This window comes from Geospiza fortis, unplaced genomic scaffold (genome assembly GCF_000277835.1).
Source record: "Geospiza fortis unplaced genomic scaffold, GeoFor_1.0 scaffold66, whole genome shotgun sequence".
Lineage (NCBI taxonomy): Eukaryota > Metazoa > Chordata > Aves > Passeriformes > Thraupidae > Geospiza > Geospiza fortis.
The window spans coordinates 3,115,938-3,132,567 of record NW_005054312.1 but is presented as its reverse complement, the minus strand read 5'-3'; the positions used below and the strand labels follow the sequence as shown (position 1 = coordinate 3,132,567).

The 16,630-nt window shown below is 43.0% G+C and overlaps 1 protein-coding gene across 2 annotated transcripts in view; it reads right to left on the bottom strand.

The window, feature by feature from the left end:
* The window catches only part of NR1H3 (nuclear receptor subfamily 1 group H member 3), a 30,548-nt gene that overhangs the window by 12,460 nt on the left and 1,458 nt on the right, over nt 1-16,630 (bottom strand). For both annotated transcript variants that reach the window (XM_005419448.2, XM_031055791.1), the window contains exon 2: nt 269-512. In XM_005419448.2, coding sequence (XP_005419505.1) covers nt 269-386 — 118 coding nt within the window. In that variant the 5' untranslated portion in view covers nt 387-512. The remainder of the gene's footprint in view (nt 1-268; nt 513-16,630) is intronic.

The following is a 16,630-nucleotide window of genomic DNA, read 5'->3' as shown; positions in this document are numbered from 1 at the left end:
TAGCTTTTGATATGGCCAGAAAATCTTTATCTTACTGCCATGGGCCTAGTCTCTAGAAGGTCAAACAAGCAAAATATTCAATGCATTTATCATTTAGATAAACCCAGTCTTCAGCTATCAATAACTGACTCTATTCTTAGACATCATCTCTGAGTGCCTCAAGCACAGTAGAGCTTGCCCTAAAATTTTGCCAAGTATCAATTCTGCTTACAGCTGAAAGAATGGATAGCCTTTATCTTGCATAGATTTAGTGAGAATTTTTGCATACCTGCATGCTCAGGGGGGTTCTCTGAGCCAGGGAAGAGTGCAAGCCCTTCCTCCTCCATTTCAAATACACTTGCCACCCTCTTCCCATGATCCTGTGTGCTGAGTTGAGTGGGACCCATGGAAGCCACACAGGAAGGGCTCACTATAATCTCATCGCTGCAGCATTGTTTCTGCCAAGCAAGGGGCCACAGGCATCTATCTTCAAAGTCCTTAGTTTCTCTCTACTACTGAAAGTCAGGAAGTACCTGTGAAAAAAACAAACAGATGCAAAAGAGGCAAGAGTTCAACAATTGAGACTATTAACTTCCAAAATCTATTACAAGCTGTATCACAAGCAAGCTTCAAGATTTCATTTCCGTAATTAGCTTTGTTTTATCAATGTTTCCACTCTTAAAACACATTATTTTAACGAACTGTGGGAAAAAGTACAAGACTAGCATATCCAGGTGCAAAACTGTTCTTTCAGTGCCAACAGATTTACCAAAGCAAGACAAGTCTTCATTACTGCCAACACTACTAGTGCACTTCATCCCTGATCTCTCCAAGTGTGTAAGAGGGAAATTCCTGACATTATAACCAGTGGCCTTTGTTAAAGTTTCCATTAACAAATAGCTCAGTGCTGCTAGCTGCCCTGAATTTTGGTGCATGCACTGCAGAGCATATAGAAAATTAGAAAAGAGATTTTTCATACCATTATTTACCAAACTACAAAATATTGAATTTCCCTCTTAGTATATCAGTAGCCGGAGACTGACAAAGGTCGATGATGCATCAAAATAAGGATGACAAATCCTAACCTCACCTACAGTAAGAAACTGAAAGCCAACATCCTCCCTATGGCCATGATGCCATTCTCAGGAAATGGATTCACCACCAGCCTTCTGAGGACACCCTTTTGCGGAACTTAGAAACCATACTGAAAAGCATCTTCATTACAGTTAATAGAGCCCTAACTCCACTACAGAACCTGAAACTGGAAAGCAAATCCAACCACTTTTTCCAAAAAGCCCCACCTGCACAGAAAGGAGACTACTCAGTAGATCACACAGATTCAGTGAAACTCATGTAAATTGCTAATGTAAACACCCCTAAGCTGATTGAACGTCACTTGATCTTAACTCAGTGATTTACCAATGCAAGCTAAAGAGATTAACTGATTTAAAAAGCAACTACGTTAAAGGCCTGCACCAGTTTGAATGATTGAGTTCAGGACTGGAAGCCTATCAGTCCCTGAAAGACAGGAGGTGACAGAAAGCTCTGAAGCAGTTCAGATACAAGAGCATCAGGCAAGCAGGGGCATGCCTCACACACTGCAGTGCTCACCATGAAGAGGCAGAAAACCACTGTTCCAGATCCCTTCTTTCCTCCTGGGTATTTGGACCAGACCACACAACTTTTCTCAGAATGTCAAAAACAAAGATGAAAGCAATGCTTCTAAAAATGAACCACCTCCCAGAACTCTGAAACAGGCAGCAAGTATAAAAGCAAGTCACATTGTCAGGCCTGCTGAGATCCTGTCATCTCCAATTACACTGTGGATGCAGGTGTTAAAACCCACAGGGCACATTAATTCACGTGACAACTGTAAACATAGCCGCAGACTGCATCAGGAACTCAGAGCTCCTTTTCCTATGGGAGCTGGAGAAACAGACTATCTAGGATAAAAGCAGTGACAGCAAATATGAAACTTAAACCTACAGACAGAAGGAAGTCCTACTATGGGATAGTACAACCTAACCGATGTGATTTGCAAGCAATTTGAAGAAACTCCTGGTCCTCAAAGGAACCATGTGGCTACCACAATCAACTTCTTTTAAAAAGTCTCCCCAGTAAATCTTGCAGAATCTGAAAACCATGTGGATGCAGCATAGAGCATCAGATGGAGATGAGAACTTTACCGCAATAAATCCAAACCCAATTTGTATTCGTAGTCCTATGTAAGCTCCTCACCGATGCTGACACAGATGTCTCTGGACATGTTTGGACATGAAACAAGAAAGCTAAGAGTAAGCCTCTGCATCTCCACATTCCTTTAAACCACGCAAAAGACTCACTCAAAGATTAATTATTGTGCAGAATGAATCACCAGCAGCACTACTGCAGCAATTTTTCAAAGGAAGGGTTTGGTCACCCATCTGAGGGACTGGGTAACAGTGCTCAGGCCCAGGCCTCCAGTACAGTGACCCATTCTTAGTGCATCCCTGCCTCAACTGAAACTTATTCCAGAAAACAACAGAAGGTACAGTCTAATGGGATTTCAGAACTGTGTGATCTGCACAATGACTGACATTGCAAGAGTGAAACTTGCTGTCAGCAAGACATCTGCAGACCAAAGGGGAGTGTCTGAGAGACTGCAAGCTACCAAGAGAAAGGGGACTATAAATCCATGTGCACATCCAGGACACAGCAACAGAGAAGCCACTTTCTGCACTGTAGAACTACCCAATGTGTTTCTGCTTCACGCACTAGCCTCCAACCTTCCCAAAACAGAATGGGCCAGACAGAAAAGGTTACTTGTCTTCTCTGCTCCTAAGACAGAGCACTTTTCCTTTTGTAGGTGCAATAACAACACTTGCAGGCTGAAAAACTGACCTAACGGTGAACAGCAGCACTCCGGTGCTAGGTAAAGAAGCCTACTGAGCATTTTCCTCACATGCACACAAGTGAGAGGCTGTGTGATGAGGCCTGAGGTGTAGTTTTCACAGAAATGCATGAGGATTGTTTTTATATGACTAAAAGTCTTGCCAAGTTTTGTACTAATAATGACGTTATTAGAGATTCACACCTTCCAATCTGCACCACCACTTCAACCAAAAATGCTAAGGTGATGCAAGCCCTAACTGCAAGAGGGAACACTGTCTTCTTGACACAGTCAGCTGTGCTGCCTCCCACTGTCTGTCTCAACTCCTTCAGTTTCAGAAACCAGGACTGGCCATGTGACAAAAAATGAAGCAATCACTTCTCTCAAATGCAGCATCTTGAAGAGAGTAACCTGATGAGCAGACATACTCCAGTGAAGAAACATGTGGAGATGAAAGACTGATGAAACAAATTTCTGCTAGCCCTTGCCACCCATGTCTCAAATGTAACACTAAACACTTCTGAAAAGTGCTGCCATCAGCTTCACCCTACTCCATTTCTTCCATCTTCCCTTCTTTTCTGAGAAAACAGAACAACTCAGATACTGATGGTCTCCAGGTCAGCACTCTTAGAACAAAGTACTGGTTTTTTCAGAGACTAAAGATGGCAGCCCTGGCTCTTGTACCTCATGCTAAATGTCAGAAACATTCATCATTTCTTCCAGTAACAATCTCATCCCATTCCCTCAGCTGAGTCTTCTTCTAAGCCAGCTGAAGCACTTACACATTCTTCTGGAAGACTTTGATCTGACCTGTCACCAACAGACTAAGCTACAGATCACTGAGGACAGTAAAGGAGATACCACCGAGCAGTACAGAATATATAGAAATGAGCCAAATGCAGTTAGTGTGAGCCTTCTGCTAAAGAGTACTCCCTGGTATTCTTAGTTTGGTACTTCCTGTGAGGAGTTTAAGGATTAGGAACCAGACCAGATGCAAGCACATCTCTGAAGAAACTTACTGTTCATGTGTAACACATGAACAATCAGAGGAACAGTACAAGCCCTTTAACTCCAAATAATGGATGCTCTGAACAAAGAGTAGCTTTTTAGAAAGTTTGTTCAAGTCTCTGTGATCCTTCAAAGCAAGATTCACTCATCACAGTTCTGGCCCCGTAAATTACAACATCCTACAGTTTCTGCCAAGGCAAACATATATAACTATGTTTCAGTTCTGTAATGAATCACAAGCAGCCACTCTGCAGCACGTCAGAGGAGACCTCATGTTTGCACACATATACTAACATGCTCACTGTGTGTCAACAGCACAGCACCTCTCTCCATGGGCCTTAATAGGTTGTTGGTGAAAAACAGGAAGGGCTATCTTTCAGAGGTAACTAAAGCAGGGATATAATTTGGCATTTTGGCTTCTAGGCGTGCTCTGACATGCAGTATAGATTCACTTTGGCTGCTAGCATTTATCTCTGAAAGCTGGGCCCACGGCAGTGCATAATGACCTCTGCTGAAACCTAAATGCACAACTCACACAGTGATAATGCTACATTGGCTATCAAATGCTGGCTGCAGATCTAAATGGCCAAGAAAAGAAAACATCTGTTAGACTGAGATTTCACAGGACTCTACAGCACCAGCAGAGAACTAAGCCCCTTGAGAGACACCACTGTTCCAATCCTTTCATAGAGAATAACCATATTTTGTGGCCTAATGCTTTTCCTATACTGTGCCTGGTGTAGCAGCCAGAGTATTTTCACAAATCTTCCATTGGATCTTGGTACTACCTTGTAGCTGTTTCAGAGAAACAAAGATTATTCCCAGCTCATGTTGACTCATTCTTCTTCATCGTCACATTTCTCAAAAAATGCTGAAACAGATAGGAGGTCTATGAGTGAGGCAAAAGTATACATATGACACGTTTCAATTAGGAAAAAGTTGAAAAAGACACCTTGTACCTTTCAAGACAGAAAATTAATCTGTTGCTTTGAAAATGAAGTAATACTACGTGTGAAAACTGTCAAAACTCACATGAAAAAATAGTAACTTCAGATTGACAGTGGGAGAGACAAATCACAAAAATGCAAAATGTAAAAAGCAGTGCAACAGGACACTGTAAAGAATGACTTTGACAGTATGACTATGAACAGTATGTCTACAAAGAATGGAAAAAAGTTCTGCAACTCTCAGGGGACAGACTAGCTCAGTGGCCCTGCTGTAAATCCCTCTCTCAGAGAACTGCAGGGGCAGAGTTTGAAATCACATTATCCATTTTGATCTCCCAGAAGCATAAAGGCAACCACAAGCTGGAAAGAGTTTGCGAGCCACCGTCAGTCTGAAGCCGATAAAGAAAAGCTACAGCCTCCTGATTGCTTTCATTTGCTGTCCAGCTAAGCTTCAGCTGACCATGAGCAGCTGTCCAAGACTGTAGCACTGCTTTGTAAGCCTTTTAAGTTGTTGCTGCCATTGACAATTATGCAGATGAGTCCTACAAGTCACTCCCAGCTGCGCAGCTGCATTGCTGTCTCTTGCCCTCAAATTAAGGGTCTTAATTGCCAGCTCTCCCTCCCTAGCTCAGTTCCAAAGCCTGCCTCCCTCCCCCTGTCCCCCACCTTACTTTGGGTTTTACTCCTGCTGCTGACCAACTCCTTTATTACCCATAACTTTGCTGATTCCTCGCATGGTCTTTGCCCAGGCATTTGTCTCTCCCTTTGAAGTGGGCTCACTGCAGCATCCAGCTCTCACTGGGTTTCGTTTGGTCTCAACACAAGGCACGCTGTCTCCTACCCAGGTCAGGCATGGAAACCACCACAAAGTTCAGAGAACAACAGCAGAAGTGACTAACAACTGAAAAGATTAAAATAAACAAATGTATGTCACTTGGTTGAAAGAGTATTGGGAAGAGAAGAAAGGTGCTACTCTCAAAGACAGTATGTCTAAAAGAACACTGAGAAGGGAAAAGTCTGGCTATTACAGAAAAACACCCTAAAGCTGAGTTCTGGGAGCTGGAAATCTCCATAACTTTCCTTCTAGGATTAGATCTTATAACTACAACCAAAATACAAAGAGTTCTATGGACATTTATGAATCTGAACTTAACATGACTTAGCTATTCTGTGGATGAAGTGTCTATTATAAACAAACAATGGTAGCAACAGGAGTTCCAAGCCAGTTTCACCCTACATAAGGCAAGAAGGAATGTAGGACTGAAATAAGTGAATAAATGGGTTAGCAAAGTGAATTAGAATCTTAAGGCACAACCGTATGACCAAACACAATGCAATAAAAAAGGGCAGAATAAGCCCAAAGTATTTCTGCTTTGCTCCACATAAAAAGTCCAAAAAACCAAACCTGCTCCTTGTCCACGATCTGCAGAGTACAATATTTGTTTCTTTCCTGAAGAACTTGTGGACTCCCTCATTTCAGAAATATAGCTTCCCAAATTTTAAATCAGATGATGACGGAATGCACTGACTCCAGTCCCACCCAGGGAACCACAGGCTCTGCGAAGCTCACCCCCAACAGCAATTGTGTTGCAAGTCAGCTCTCCTGCTCACATGCCTCATCCAGAAGCAGGTGCTCCCTGCTCTCTCACCTGCCTCTCATTATACCTTGCCTGGCAAAGGCTGAGGTTTTGGGTTTGCCCTTCCCTTCAACTCTTGGTTTCTGTCTGATTAAAGAGAGCCATGTCAACACAAGGAGCAAGAGGAAAAGAGAGCATACATGTGACTACGTTCCGGGTGGGTAAGATCCTGAAATGGACTGTGCCTTTATTTTTCCTCCCTCCCTCTCTCCCAATTGCCAGATGTCCTTGGTTCTGCAACTGAGTGGAGGAGAAAGGAAGCGAGGTTATTGGAGTTCATTCACACTGCACACAGGGCTGCTCCCGCCTCTCTTCCTGTTTGCAAGGAAATATCACTCCCTCTGACAACGGGAGACAGAAGGAGGCAGGCAAGTGGATAGGGGAAGAGTGAGAAGAAGAGGTAAGGGAGAGAGAGGGGAGGGAAACAAGGAGAGGGAGGAAGGGATTATGGTAAGAAGATAAGACTTTTCCCTGGTTAATGAACTGGAGATGAATAACAAGTCATATCAGGAGTGATGTAGCCACCTTGCTGCCCTGAAATTCCTTTAAAAGGCCATTGACACAAATTCCTTTGAACTCTGGAAAACAACACAACCCTGATCTGGATTAAAAAAATCTCTAACCCCTTCTAGGCTTTCTACTGTCACCTCAGCTTTCAAGCTTCTGGCTAACCTAGAGTATAGCCACCTCAGGAATGGCCAAAACCAGGGCATGCACAGGCTTACAGCAAGGAAGATGTGACAGCAGCAGCATCCCTCCATCCTCCCCTCCATGCCATCCTGTAAAACGACAAGTCATCCCTCCTGTTCTGTCTGGCCAGATGAGCTGTGTAGCCAGTTTCTCAACAGGGGGAGGAGACAAAGCAGAGTCACTTTAGAGGGACACCAACTTCTGCAGCACTCACAGGGATGAACATGAGCAGAATTTGCTGTTTGTAGCTGAACTGCAATAATCCCCTGGGCCTGGCCACGACTCCAGCTCACTGACAGCTCAACACCACTATCAGCACCGACCTCCAGATGGCAGGAAGCATGACTGAGTCTCTGATAGGGGCTTCCTACAGGAAAAATTCCATCTGTGCTCCTCCCAGGAGGATGAAACACTCAGAGCAGCTGCCCCCTCCTGCTAGCAAAGGGCAGCTCTGTGCTGCTTCTGGGGAAGCAGAAGGGAGGAAATCCAGCCTAGGTCCTTGTCCACAGAATGTGTCAGCATCAACTGTAATAGCAATTTTTTCCTATGGAAACTCACTCTAAATTGGAAACAACATTCTTTTGCCAGTAGCACTCAATTTCTCCAAGCAAATGTAGCTATCCTAGCAGTAAGTCCTCTTTCCCCTTGCACATGTATCTATGCAAATATGTATCTATGTCTGTTTTTCTTTTTAGGGTCCCTGTAATGCGTAATAGTGTCATTCCTTCACATTTCTAACCACAACACCGGATACACATATCACCGACAACAACAAGAAAAAAAAAAACCAACAAAAAAAACCCCAAATGTAAAAAGTGTTCAAGCAACCAATAAAACTTCTTACTATAAAATAATGTGCTAACAAAATCCCCCTTCAGTTTGGAAAATTAAAGTTGGGGTGTCTGTAGCTCATTAATCCTGCTGCTGACCAGCTCTTACACACCCTTCATGCAGCGATGGCTCATCACATCCTACTTGAAGGCCAAAAATGCAATCTGACCCCACCACCTCTGTTTCTTTATAAATGCCACTGCATGACATCATGGAAAACAGGACCACAGACTCAGTTTCTTTCTGGATGCCTTCTCTATATTTATTCAGCCATCAATATCTTGCTCTGCACAATTATACATAGCTATGCAAAACATAACAGTCAGGCATTCTTTGAAGCAACACGTTTATAACCCAGGGCTTCCTTTGTCTTCCCAGAGAACAGAGTTTAAAAGAGGCAAGAAGTAATAGTGTCACAGAGATCAGAAGCAATGAAAATAACCAACTAGGTCCAAAAAGCTGGGGTTTTCTTAAATGGGGCTTGCATAGAAGTTGGAAGGGAGTGGGGAAAATTAGAGAAGCCTCTGTCTTTAATAATTGTGAACTTTTCTGGGAGCATCATATTACAGAACAAAAACTCTACCATGGATCCTACATTCCTCCTTTATGACCTTCAGTCCCACAGACGTTATTATAGCCCAGCTTCAGGCAAACATGAGTCTGATTCACAGCAGATTTGAGAAATCACCCCAACGCTATTTCCAATCTGAAGCAAGAGATCAGAACTTAAAAAAAAAAAAAAAGAAGAAGGAAAAAAGAATACCTAAAATAACATCCTGGTAGTGGAAATACCAGGGAAAAGGGCTAAACCTAGTCCATAAGGAATAAGGGGACCAATAAGATTATGTCTAGAAAAAGAGTACTGCAGGCCTTTTTTCTGCAGATAGAAAATGGTAGTGATAAATAATACCACAACATACTGGGGGTTTTTTTACCTGTTTCCTTAAAAAATTATTTCATCTCAACTATGCAGTAAGAGAACAGTATTTCATGATCCATGCCTATTCTAGCCAAGCACTTTTTATCAAGGGAAATCTCCTCAGCTCCCCAGGCTGTCTCAGTGCATCTCTTCAACACAGAAGTTCAAACTGCTGTTGACTCCTCTGAGCAGGAGCATGGCACAGTCCACTAACTGTACTGAGCTACTAAAACAGACAAAAGCAAAAAATAAGCAGCTGCACCATTTTATCAGGAAGATGACAAAAGACACATAAAGCCATAGCATACATCATGGCAAAGCCAAAAAGACAAACAAAAACAGAACTTGAAAGTTCTCAACTCCTATCCCTTGTCCAGACTACGTTCTCGTTCAAACTGGTCTTCTCCATCCTCTACCAGCTATGAAATTAGAGGACATGAAGAAGAGAAGCAAAAGAGGAAAGAACAGAAGGGGAAGGCTGCTTACAGTAAAACTGTTTGCTCATTTTACTGACTTCCTCCATTCCTCCCACCCCAGGAGTACTTCCATCAGCATACTGCACATCACCATAACTGATACAAGATTGCTTCTGGGAAAGAACCTCTTAATAAAGTCTCTATATAACACTTTGTATCCAAACACCACTCCATCCAAAAGCATCAATCAAAACAAATACTAATGCTCACAGGCAAACCAGAAATACAGTACTGTATTGCAAAACAGGCAGGAAACTCATTAAGATTCCCTTCAGGGCAGTAGGGAAAAAGCACCGATTCCCGTTCATAGAAGGATCATCCCTAGATGCAGCACAGAGGTCAGGAAGAAATTACAGTACTACTGAAATACCCATACAAAGAACATATCAGAGGGGTATTGTAACAGAGTTTTAAACTGCTTCAGAGTAAGCTTGACTGATAGTCTATTCCCAACTCAAGCATCATCAGGAATTTATTTTGTTGGGTTTTGCTGATACCGCTCTTAGAAGAGCAGGAGGAGAGAGGCAGGGTTACAGATATACATATCCAAACACAGATCAGCCAGAAAACTGCAGCACAGCAATGAAGGAGATCAGAAGAGCTGCCAAGAAACATAGTGAAGACTGGCAGAGGGGGGCAGGTCAGAATAAAGGACTATTAAGAGCTTTGCTGCAAAGTAAACTTGCCCTGCTTTTGACTACTCTTCTGGATTCTCGCCTGTATAGGCTATTTCTGCTTTGGGGGTCATTGCAACTGAACCCTTACAAGGTACAGTCTCAATAAAAGGAGGACTTCTCTGAATTTTATAAACCCACCAAGCAGAAGCTAGGAGGGAAGGGTTAAAGGTCTGAAAGTGAGATAAAGAGATCTGTGTGACAGGAAGGGAGCATGTGAGAGGGCGTGTAGCAGGCTGTGTAGCAGAATGTGTGTGTCAATCTCATTGCCTTCGAGGCTCTTGGCCAAATGTGGAGCTGAACCTTCTGCAGACTTTGTCCTGCCAAGTCATGTTCTCTTCTCACACTGCCTGACATCACCACAAATACTCAGCTCAAAAACAGTCCAGAGCCGGACAGAATCCATGGCTGAAACCCCAGCCAGTGAAATGGCTGCGCTGCTGGCACACCCACCAGATGGGAAAGCAGAGCCACCCACTCTCCTCACAGGTTGTCTCCAAGTGCTCAGGAGGCCTCACCCTCATCCATCACAAAGTGCCCTACCAAGATACACAGAACCAGAGGTGCTAACAGACCAATGTTTTCCTATTGCCCCAGTAACAGCTCAGAACAGACTGAAAGTCTGCATGAAGATTTTAACAGAAAAACGAAAAAGAAGGTAACCATCAGACCATCTGAGTTTGTCACAAGCATCCTGCTGCAAGGACTGCAGTCTATTCCCAACTTTGGCACAACCCTGCCACAAGAAGGGAGCCATCACACATGACCCAAGGACAAATGAGAAGCCAGCAATCCTGCAAAGACTGATGCCCCAGCAGAGTCTGCAGAAAGCCAGCAAGCATTATCCTATCAGAGCACTCCTATAACCTTGACTTCTCAGAAATAAGTGCAAATCCATGATCAAGGCTGCAAATTGCAGCACATGTACAAGCGTGTGGGAGTAGGCAATGGGACTAAGCCAACAAGTGGCTCCATTTCTTATTTTGATCCTTGTGTCAAGGAAGAAGGGTGTGGATGGTCCACTGATTCTGGGACACTGCTGAAGGCACCACCCAGAGCAAGTATCAGGGAGTAGCAGTGATGATACTGAAACAAGGGAGAAAAAAATCTGCAGTCTCTTCTTGTTTTTTTCTTCAACCCTCATCCCTAGTCTGCTGCTTAAAAGCAGCTCTTTAGAAAATGCCCTCAAAGTACAACCGATAGGGAGAAAATTAACGTTTTCTTCAGGCAAAGGTTTCTCCTTTCTCCAATCTTGTTAAATTTCTAAAGGGAACAAACAGCAGCTTGGGAGCTTTCTGCAGACCAAGGAAAAATTTTTCTTCAGTCTCATACAGGCCGAAAAGTTATGCCCCTGCTTTTCAGACACATACTGATAACAGAGGCTACCTTGTATGATCGATAGTTATTCTGTATCTTAAATTTTTATTTTTCATTTTAAAACACTCCTCACAACAGAAGTTCCCTCTTTCTTTGCTAAGGAAGGGGTTCTGACACCTTCCTTGAAGGCGCGTTAGTGCAACCTTGCCTGTCCTCATGCTATATGGACCTTAAATCACGTTCTTACTTATCATATCCTTACCTGGGTTCCTGTCCAGACATGCAGATGCCTGAGAATGTCCATCTCACCAGCTGCAAACACAAAAGCCATCTTTTAAACCTCTTCCTAGCCCTTTCACAGAAATCAACATATTATTCCTTTCCTGCACACAACGGCCAAAGGTGGGAAGCAGTCAACCACAAGACTGGAATCACAAAGTTGTTTTTTGAGGGCCAGGTGACAGCTTCTCCTTCTACTCTTGAAGCCTGCAGCTGGCTGAGCTGAGCTGCCCTGCCTCGGTGGCACTTCTCAAGCAAGCCAATGCACGCTGCTGAGGGCTGCCCACAGGACTCTGAGCGTGCATGCACGCCTGCATGTCAAGGCATGCACCACCACAGCAAGTCCCAAAGGCTGCTCCAGTGCAAGTTCATGTGCCCACACAAAGCTGCATGTGAGCTTCTGCTGGCAGACGTGCAAAAAGCCACTACATGGGCATCTCTGGCTGTGAAATCCTCCAGCAAAAATCTCTGGCAAGGCATGTGGAGTCCTTTGGGGGCTGGCACATTTCTGCATGTATGTCTGTGGCAACCAAGATATACTACAGAGCTGTTACAGAAGCTTACCTGTTCACCCTCATTTCATAAGAGCTCTAGATGAGAATACTTAAATTCCAAACATTTTCCTTTGAATTGGTTTTACACACCATTTTCAAGATTGCACTTGTTAATTTATTTTCCAAGTCAATGGCAAATTATGATGAAATCTAAAACAACCATTTAAACAAACACGTGCAGGCCCTACTCAAGCAGGACATGGCTACTGGAGAATGTCTAAAAAGTCTAACTCTCAACTCCAGAAAGTCACAAAGTCCACAGAGTCAGTACAAAACAATTCTTTCTTAAAAAGGCAGTGAGATTAGTTTCTTCAATTCACTTATTAAATTAGTTCAGTTCACTCAAAGATGGTGCAGGCAGTATAAAATTGGTGGAAGGTACCTCTCTCTTACAATCTCCAAATGGAAACAAGACAAGTAACAAGGAGTTATGCTCATCCTAAGATCTGGAAAGAGACAATTACCAAAACTAACCAGTTCATTCTGCTAAATACAGATAACACTACCCGGATAGAATCCCTATTATTTAATAACACACTCTAGCAAGGATATTTTCTCTCATGTATCCAGTGCATGATGTGTGTGATTATAGTATAAGTATAAAAAAAGTGCATATTTGATTGACCTTTTTATTCAAATGCAGTTTTGTAAAAGTCATGAGGAAAGAAATTCACCCAGTAATTACAACTGGCCATTTTGTAATGTAAACATTCACTGTGATACAATAGCATAAATAGACGTATGCAGATACACTGTATCATCCCGTTTGGCAAGAAGCAGTAATAGATGAGCCTAACTGATTAGAATAAAGCTGCCTTTTAAGAAATTACCAAATGCAAAACAAACTTTAAATGAATTATTTAAATCACTAACTTTAATAATGATTTCTACCAGCAAGTGGGAAGCCTTGATTTAAACCAATCGACCTTGTTTGCCTCATAGCTGCAGGAGGACCAGTGGGTCAACACTACCCCAATCCCTGGAGGGAGAGAGGACAGGCTTCTATGCACTATTGGTTTCAAGAAATTTTGTGAGCATATTTGCCAATATTTTTTAAATCTTAAAACAAACTAGAAAGCCTTATATGCCAGGAGACACCTACTCTCTTGTCAGTCATGTGCTTTAGCAATCAGTCTGATACTCACCTAACACCTTATTTACATCTCAGAGAGGTTTCTATGAGTACACAATATAACCTGACTCTGCAACATGGCCTTTAAATTGCTTCAATTCTCACATCCCACAAGATAGTGCTCCTATTTAATCCTTATAGGCACTAGTTTCGGTCTGCTCAAAACAGGCATTAGATTTGGCATTCTCTAACACTTTCTCTTCATTTCTTCACCGACTTCCCACTAAATAAACATTCATTTTTTTCCCCTCCTTAAACCTACTGGGAAGCTCTGCAACGCTCTGCTCTCCTCTGTGCACTACCTTAGTTAACTTTTGTCCTCCCCAAATAAGATTGTTAAGAGTTTGATAGTGCATACTTCAAAGTGATTTATAATATTACATCAAAATTATGTAAATCACTGTAAGATTTTCTTTTTGACACTCCATTAAGCAAGTAATTCTGCTTTACAGGAAATCTGGTTTTGAGATCTCACATATAAAAGTACAAGTTACACTAGCTTTAGGGGTGTCTCCCTTTCAGTGGGAACACAAGAAAGAAATTTGTCTATGTTCCAAATATGGGGAAAAAAGTATTTGGTCACAGGAAGTCACAGAACAAAACTGACACAGGAATGCTAAAGGAAGCCATTGTTCCATTTCTAACTGATATATCTTTAAGGTCTGACTGAACATGGACAGCCTCTTTTCATTTAATAATATGAAACACAACTTTCAAACCTGAAAAAACTACAATGAAAATGTTAAGTCAGACAGTACTTGTATACTGGCAGAAGTATGATCTAATAACCAAGTTCAACCTGTTCATAAGCCTTAATGCAGACCTGAAAGTATCAGAAGGAAGCATTCCCCTGAATTCCCTTCTAAGATTAAGTTCCTTCACACCGAGACAGTTTCCACAGGCTGTGGATGTGACTCTGCCTTCCTGAGTTATTATGCTGTAAGGAAAACAAGTCAACACATCCTACAGAAGATCAGCAGAACATTCTTCCCCAATGAAACAAGGTATCTTTGTATAGAATCATAAAATGGTTTCAAATGGACCGAAAAAATCAGGTAGGTTCAACCCCCACAGCAATGGGCAGGAACACCTATGACAGCTCTGAAGACCGACTTTTCTCCAAGGCTGTCAGGTGTGTGAGTCTCATTACTTGGTGGGGGAGGGAAAAGAGGGAGAATGACAAACAATCTGATAAGCCTTCCTATTCAACATGCAAAGACCCACACATCTGCAACAATGAGACTTTCACAGCAGCTGCTTCCAGAGCAGAAAGCAGGATCATCTTTCAATGCATCCAAGACAAAGCACATTATATTCTATATTCTTCCTTAGACAGATGAAATCACAACTTCTGAAAAACAGCAAGAGTTAAAGATTTTTAAATTCAAAACTTGAAATTTTGAAAACTGTCAGTCTTGACAGCCATACAATCACAGTCCAGAACTAATTACAAGAGACATACTTCCAAGATGTGAGACCATCACCACTTGAGCTAACATTCAAACAGCAACATTCCTTCTGTTTGCCTCAGAACAAGCATGCCGAGTTGCGAGGAGTAATCCAAGACAAAGGAAAAGAGAGTCATAGCAATCAAATGCACTTTACCACAGTGGAAACACGACTCTTCCTGCAGGTGTAAGACAGGGACAAGGCAGCAAACTCCTGCTCTGTATTTGTAGGGCTGCACGCCTGTCCTGCATAGCCTCCCCTGCCTCCCTGCACAGCCAGCTGGTAAGGACAACATGCTGACAAGGCACAGGGAGCTGCAGCAGCAGTAACTGGAAACAGTAAGCGAGAGCAACCCCAGGCACACTGCCAGGACACACTAATTCTGTGATAAAGTTTCCTGTCCCTATTTTTTTAGATTAGGCAATTTATATAGACATAGATCCTGCTGTGGTACTTCTCCCTGCATCCCTCCACAATACGAGTAGCTGCAACTTTCCTCTGGCAGCTACGGAACTCCCATGCAGCTCCAAAATGACCCATTTTCTATCCTCCCTCAGGCTGGTTTAGGTTTATTTCCCCCACCTTTTATTCTGGGAGTCTGGGAGAAAGTTGTTAAATATTTTCACCCTGGTTTTTCTCCTGCAAATGCTGGTCTTCCTGTATGAAAAAGAATGCATGGACATATTCATGCATGAGAAAGAAGCATCACTGCAAGTGCTAGATTCCAAGAAGGGGTCATAGCAGGAAGCCACACAGCCTGCCTGCCCTTACAAGCCTTGCAGCAGTGGTATCTTCTGGTGAATATGCCACAGGTGCAGTGACAAAGAAGTGTACCAAGGCCAATCTCCACCTGGTCCTTGCACAATGTGTACCACATCCAATGCCCTCTTTCCACAACCCAAATGACAGAAGGGTAGAGCTCAGCAACAACTGGCTGAACTTTTCAAACAGTTTTTGTTTCTATAATTAAAATATGAGGAATATTTTTCTATTTCAGCAAGGGGGTTATGTCTTGATTCAGACTCAATTAAAAAATCAAGCCCATCACTCAGTAAAGGAAATAAAAAACAGGTTTTCTGTTTTCTTTTGTCTGTGCTCAGGTATAGCCCTCTCTCTGACAGCCAGGAACAGCAGATCAACTCCATGTACCTTGGAACACTAAGCAGATCTGAGAGGACTCTTCCCTACAGACAAACATAACCTGCAGTCATAGCCAGAAACTGTCTGACACACAGTGATCCAAACTGTTAGTCAGAAACGTGACTCAGTGTTGGAGACTCCCTCAAAAAAAGCCTTGCAGGGAAGAGCCCAGCTGTACCTTTAGGAAAAAGAAAAGAAGATAAGGAATTTTCAGGAGACAGAGCATTTCTCTTTCACCAGTGATCCAAGGTTTGCTTCCACCCCATAACGAAATCCTGTCTTGACAGATCTGTGGACTTAGCAGCATTAGCGTCAGCAAAACAGCACAATGAAGAGTAACCACCAATGTAGGCGAAGTTACCTTTTAACAGCACCATGCAAACTAACAGCCATACAGACAAGTTTCTGTCCTAGAAAACTCACGACCTGGGTTGACAGGACGCAACAGGTGAACGACACAGAGAACTTCAAGCTGAGCAGAGAGGAAAGCTAACAAGTTACCACAAAGCAAGTAAACATCTCCTGACAGCACGTCCGGAGACAGCAGACAGAAACCCGGGCTCTTCAGACGCACGACAGCAGCCACGAGAAACTGACACCGCTCCCCCGACGCCTCTGACCCCCTTAGCAAAGGGACTCTCTCCGAGAGCGCGACCACTCAGTCCCCGCCGGCAGACACTGCGCACTACGGCCAGCGCTGGGCTGTGGTTCCGGGCCGAGCGAGGGACC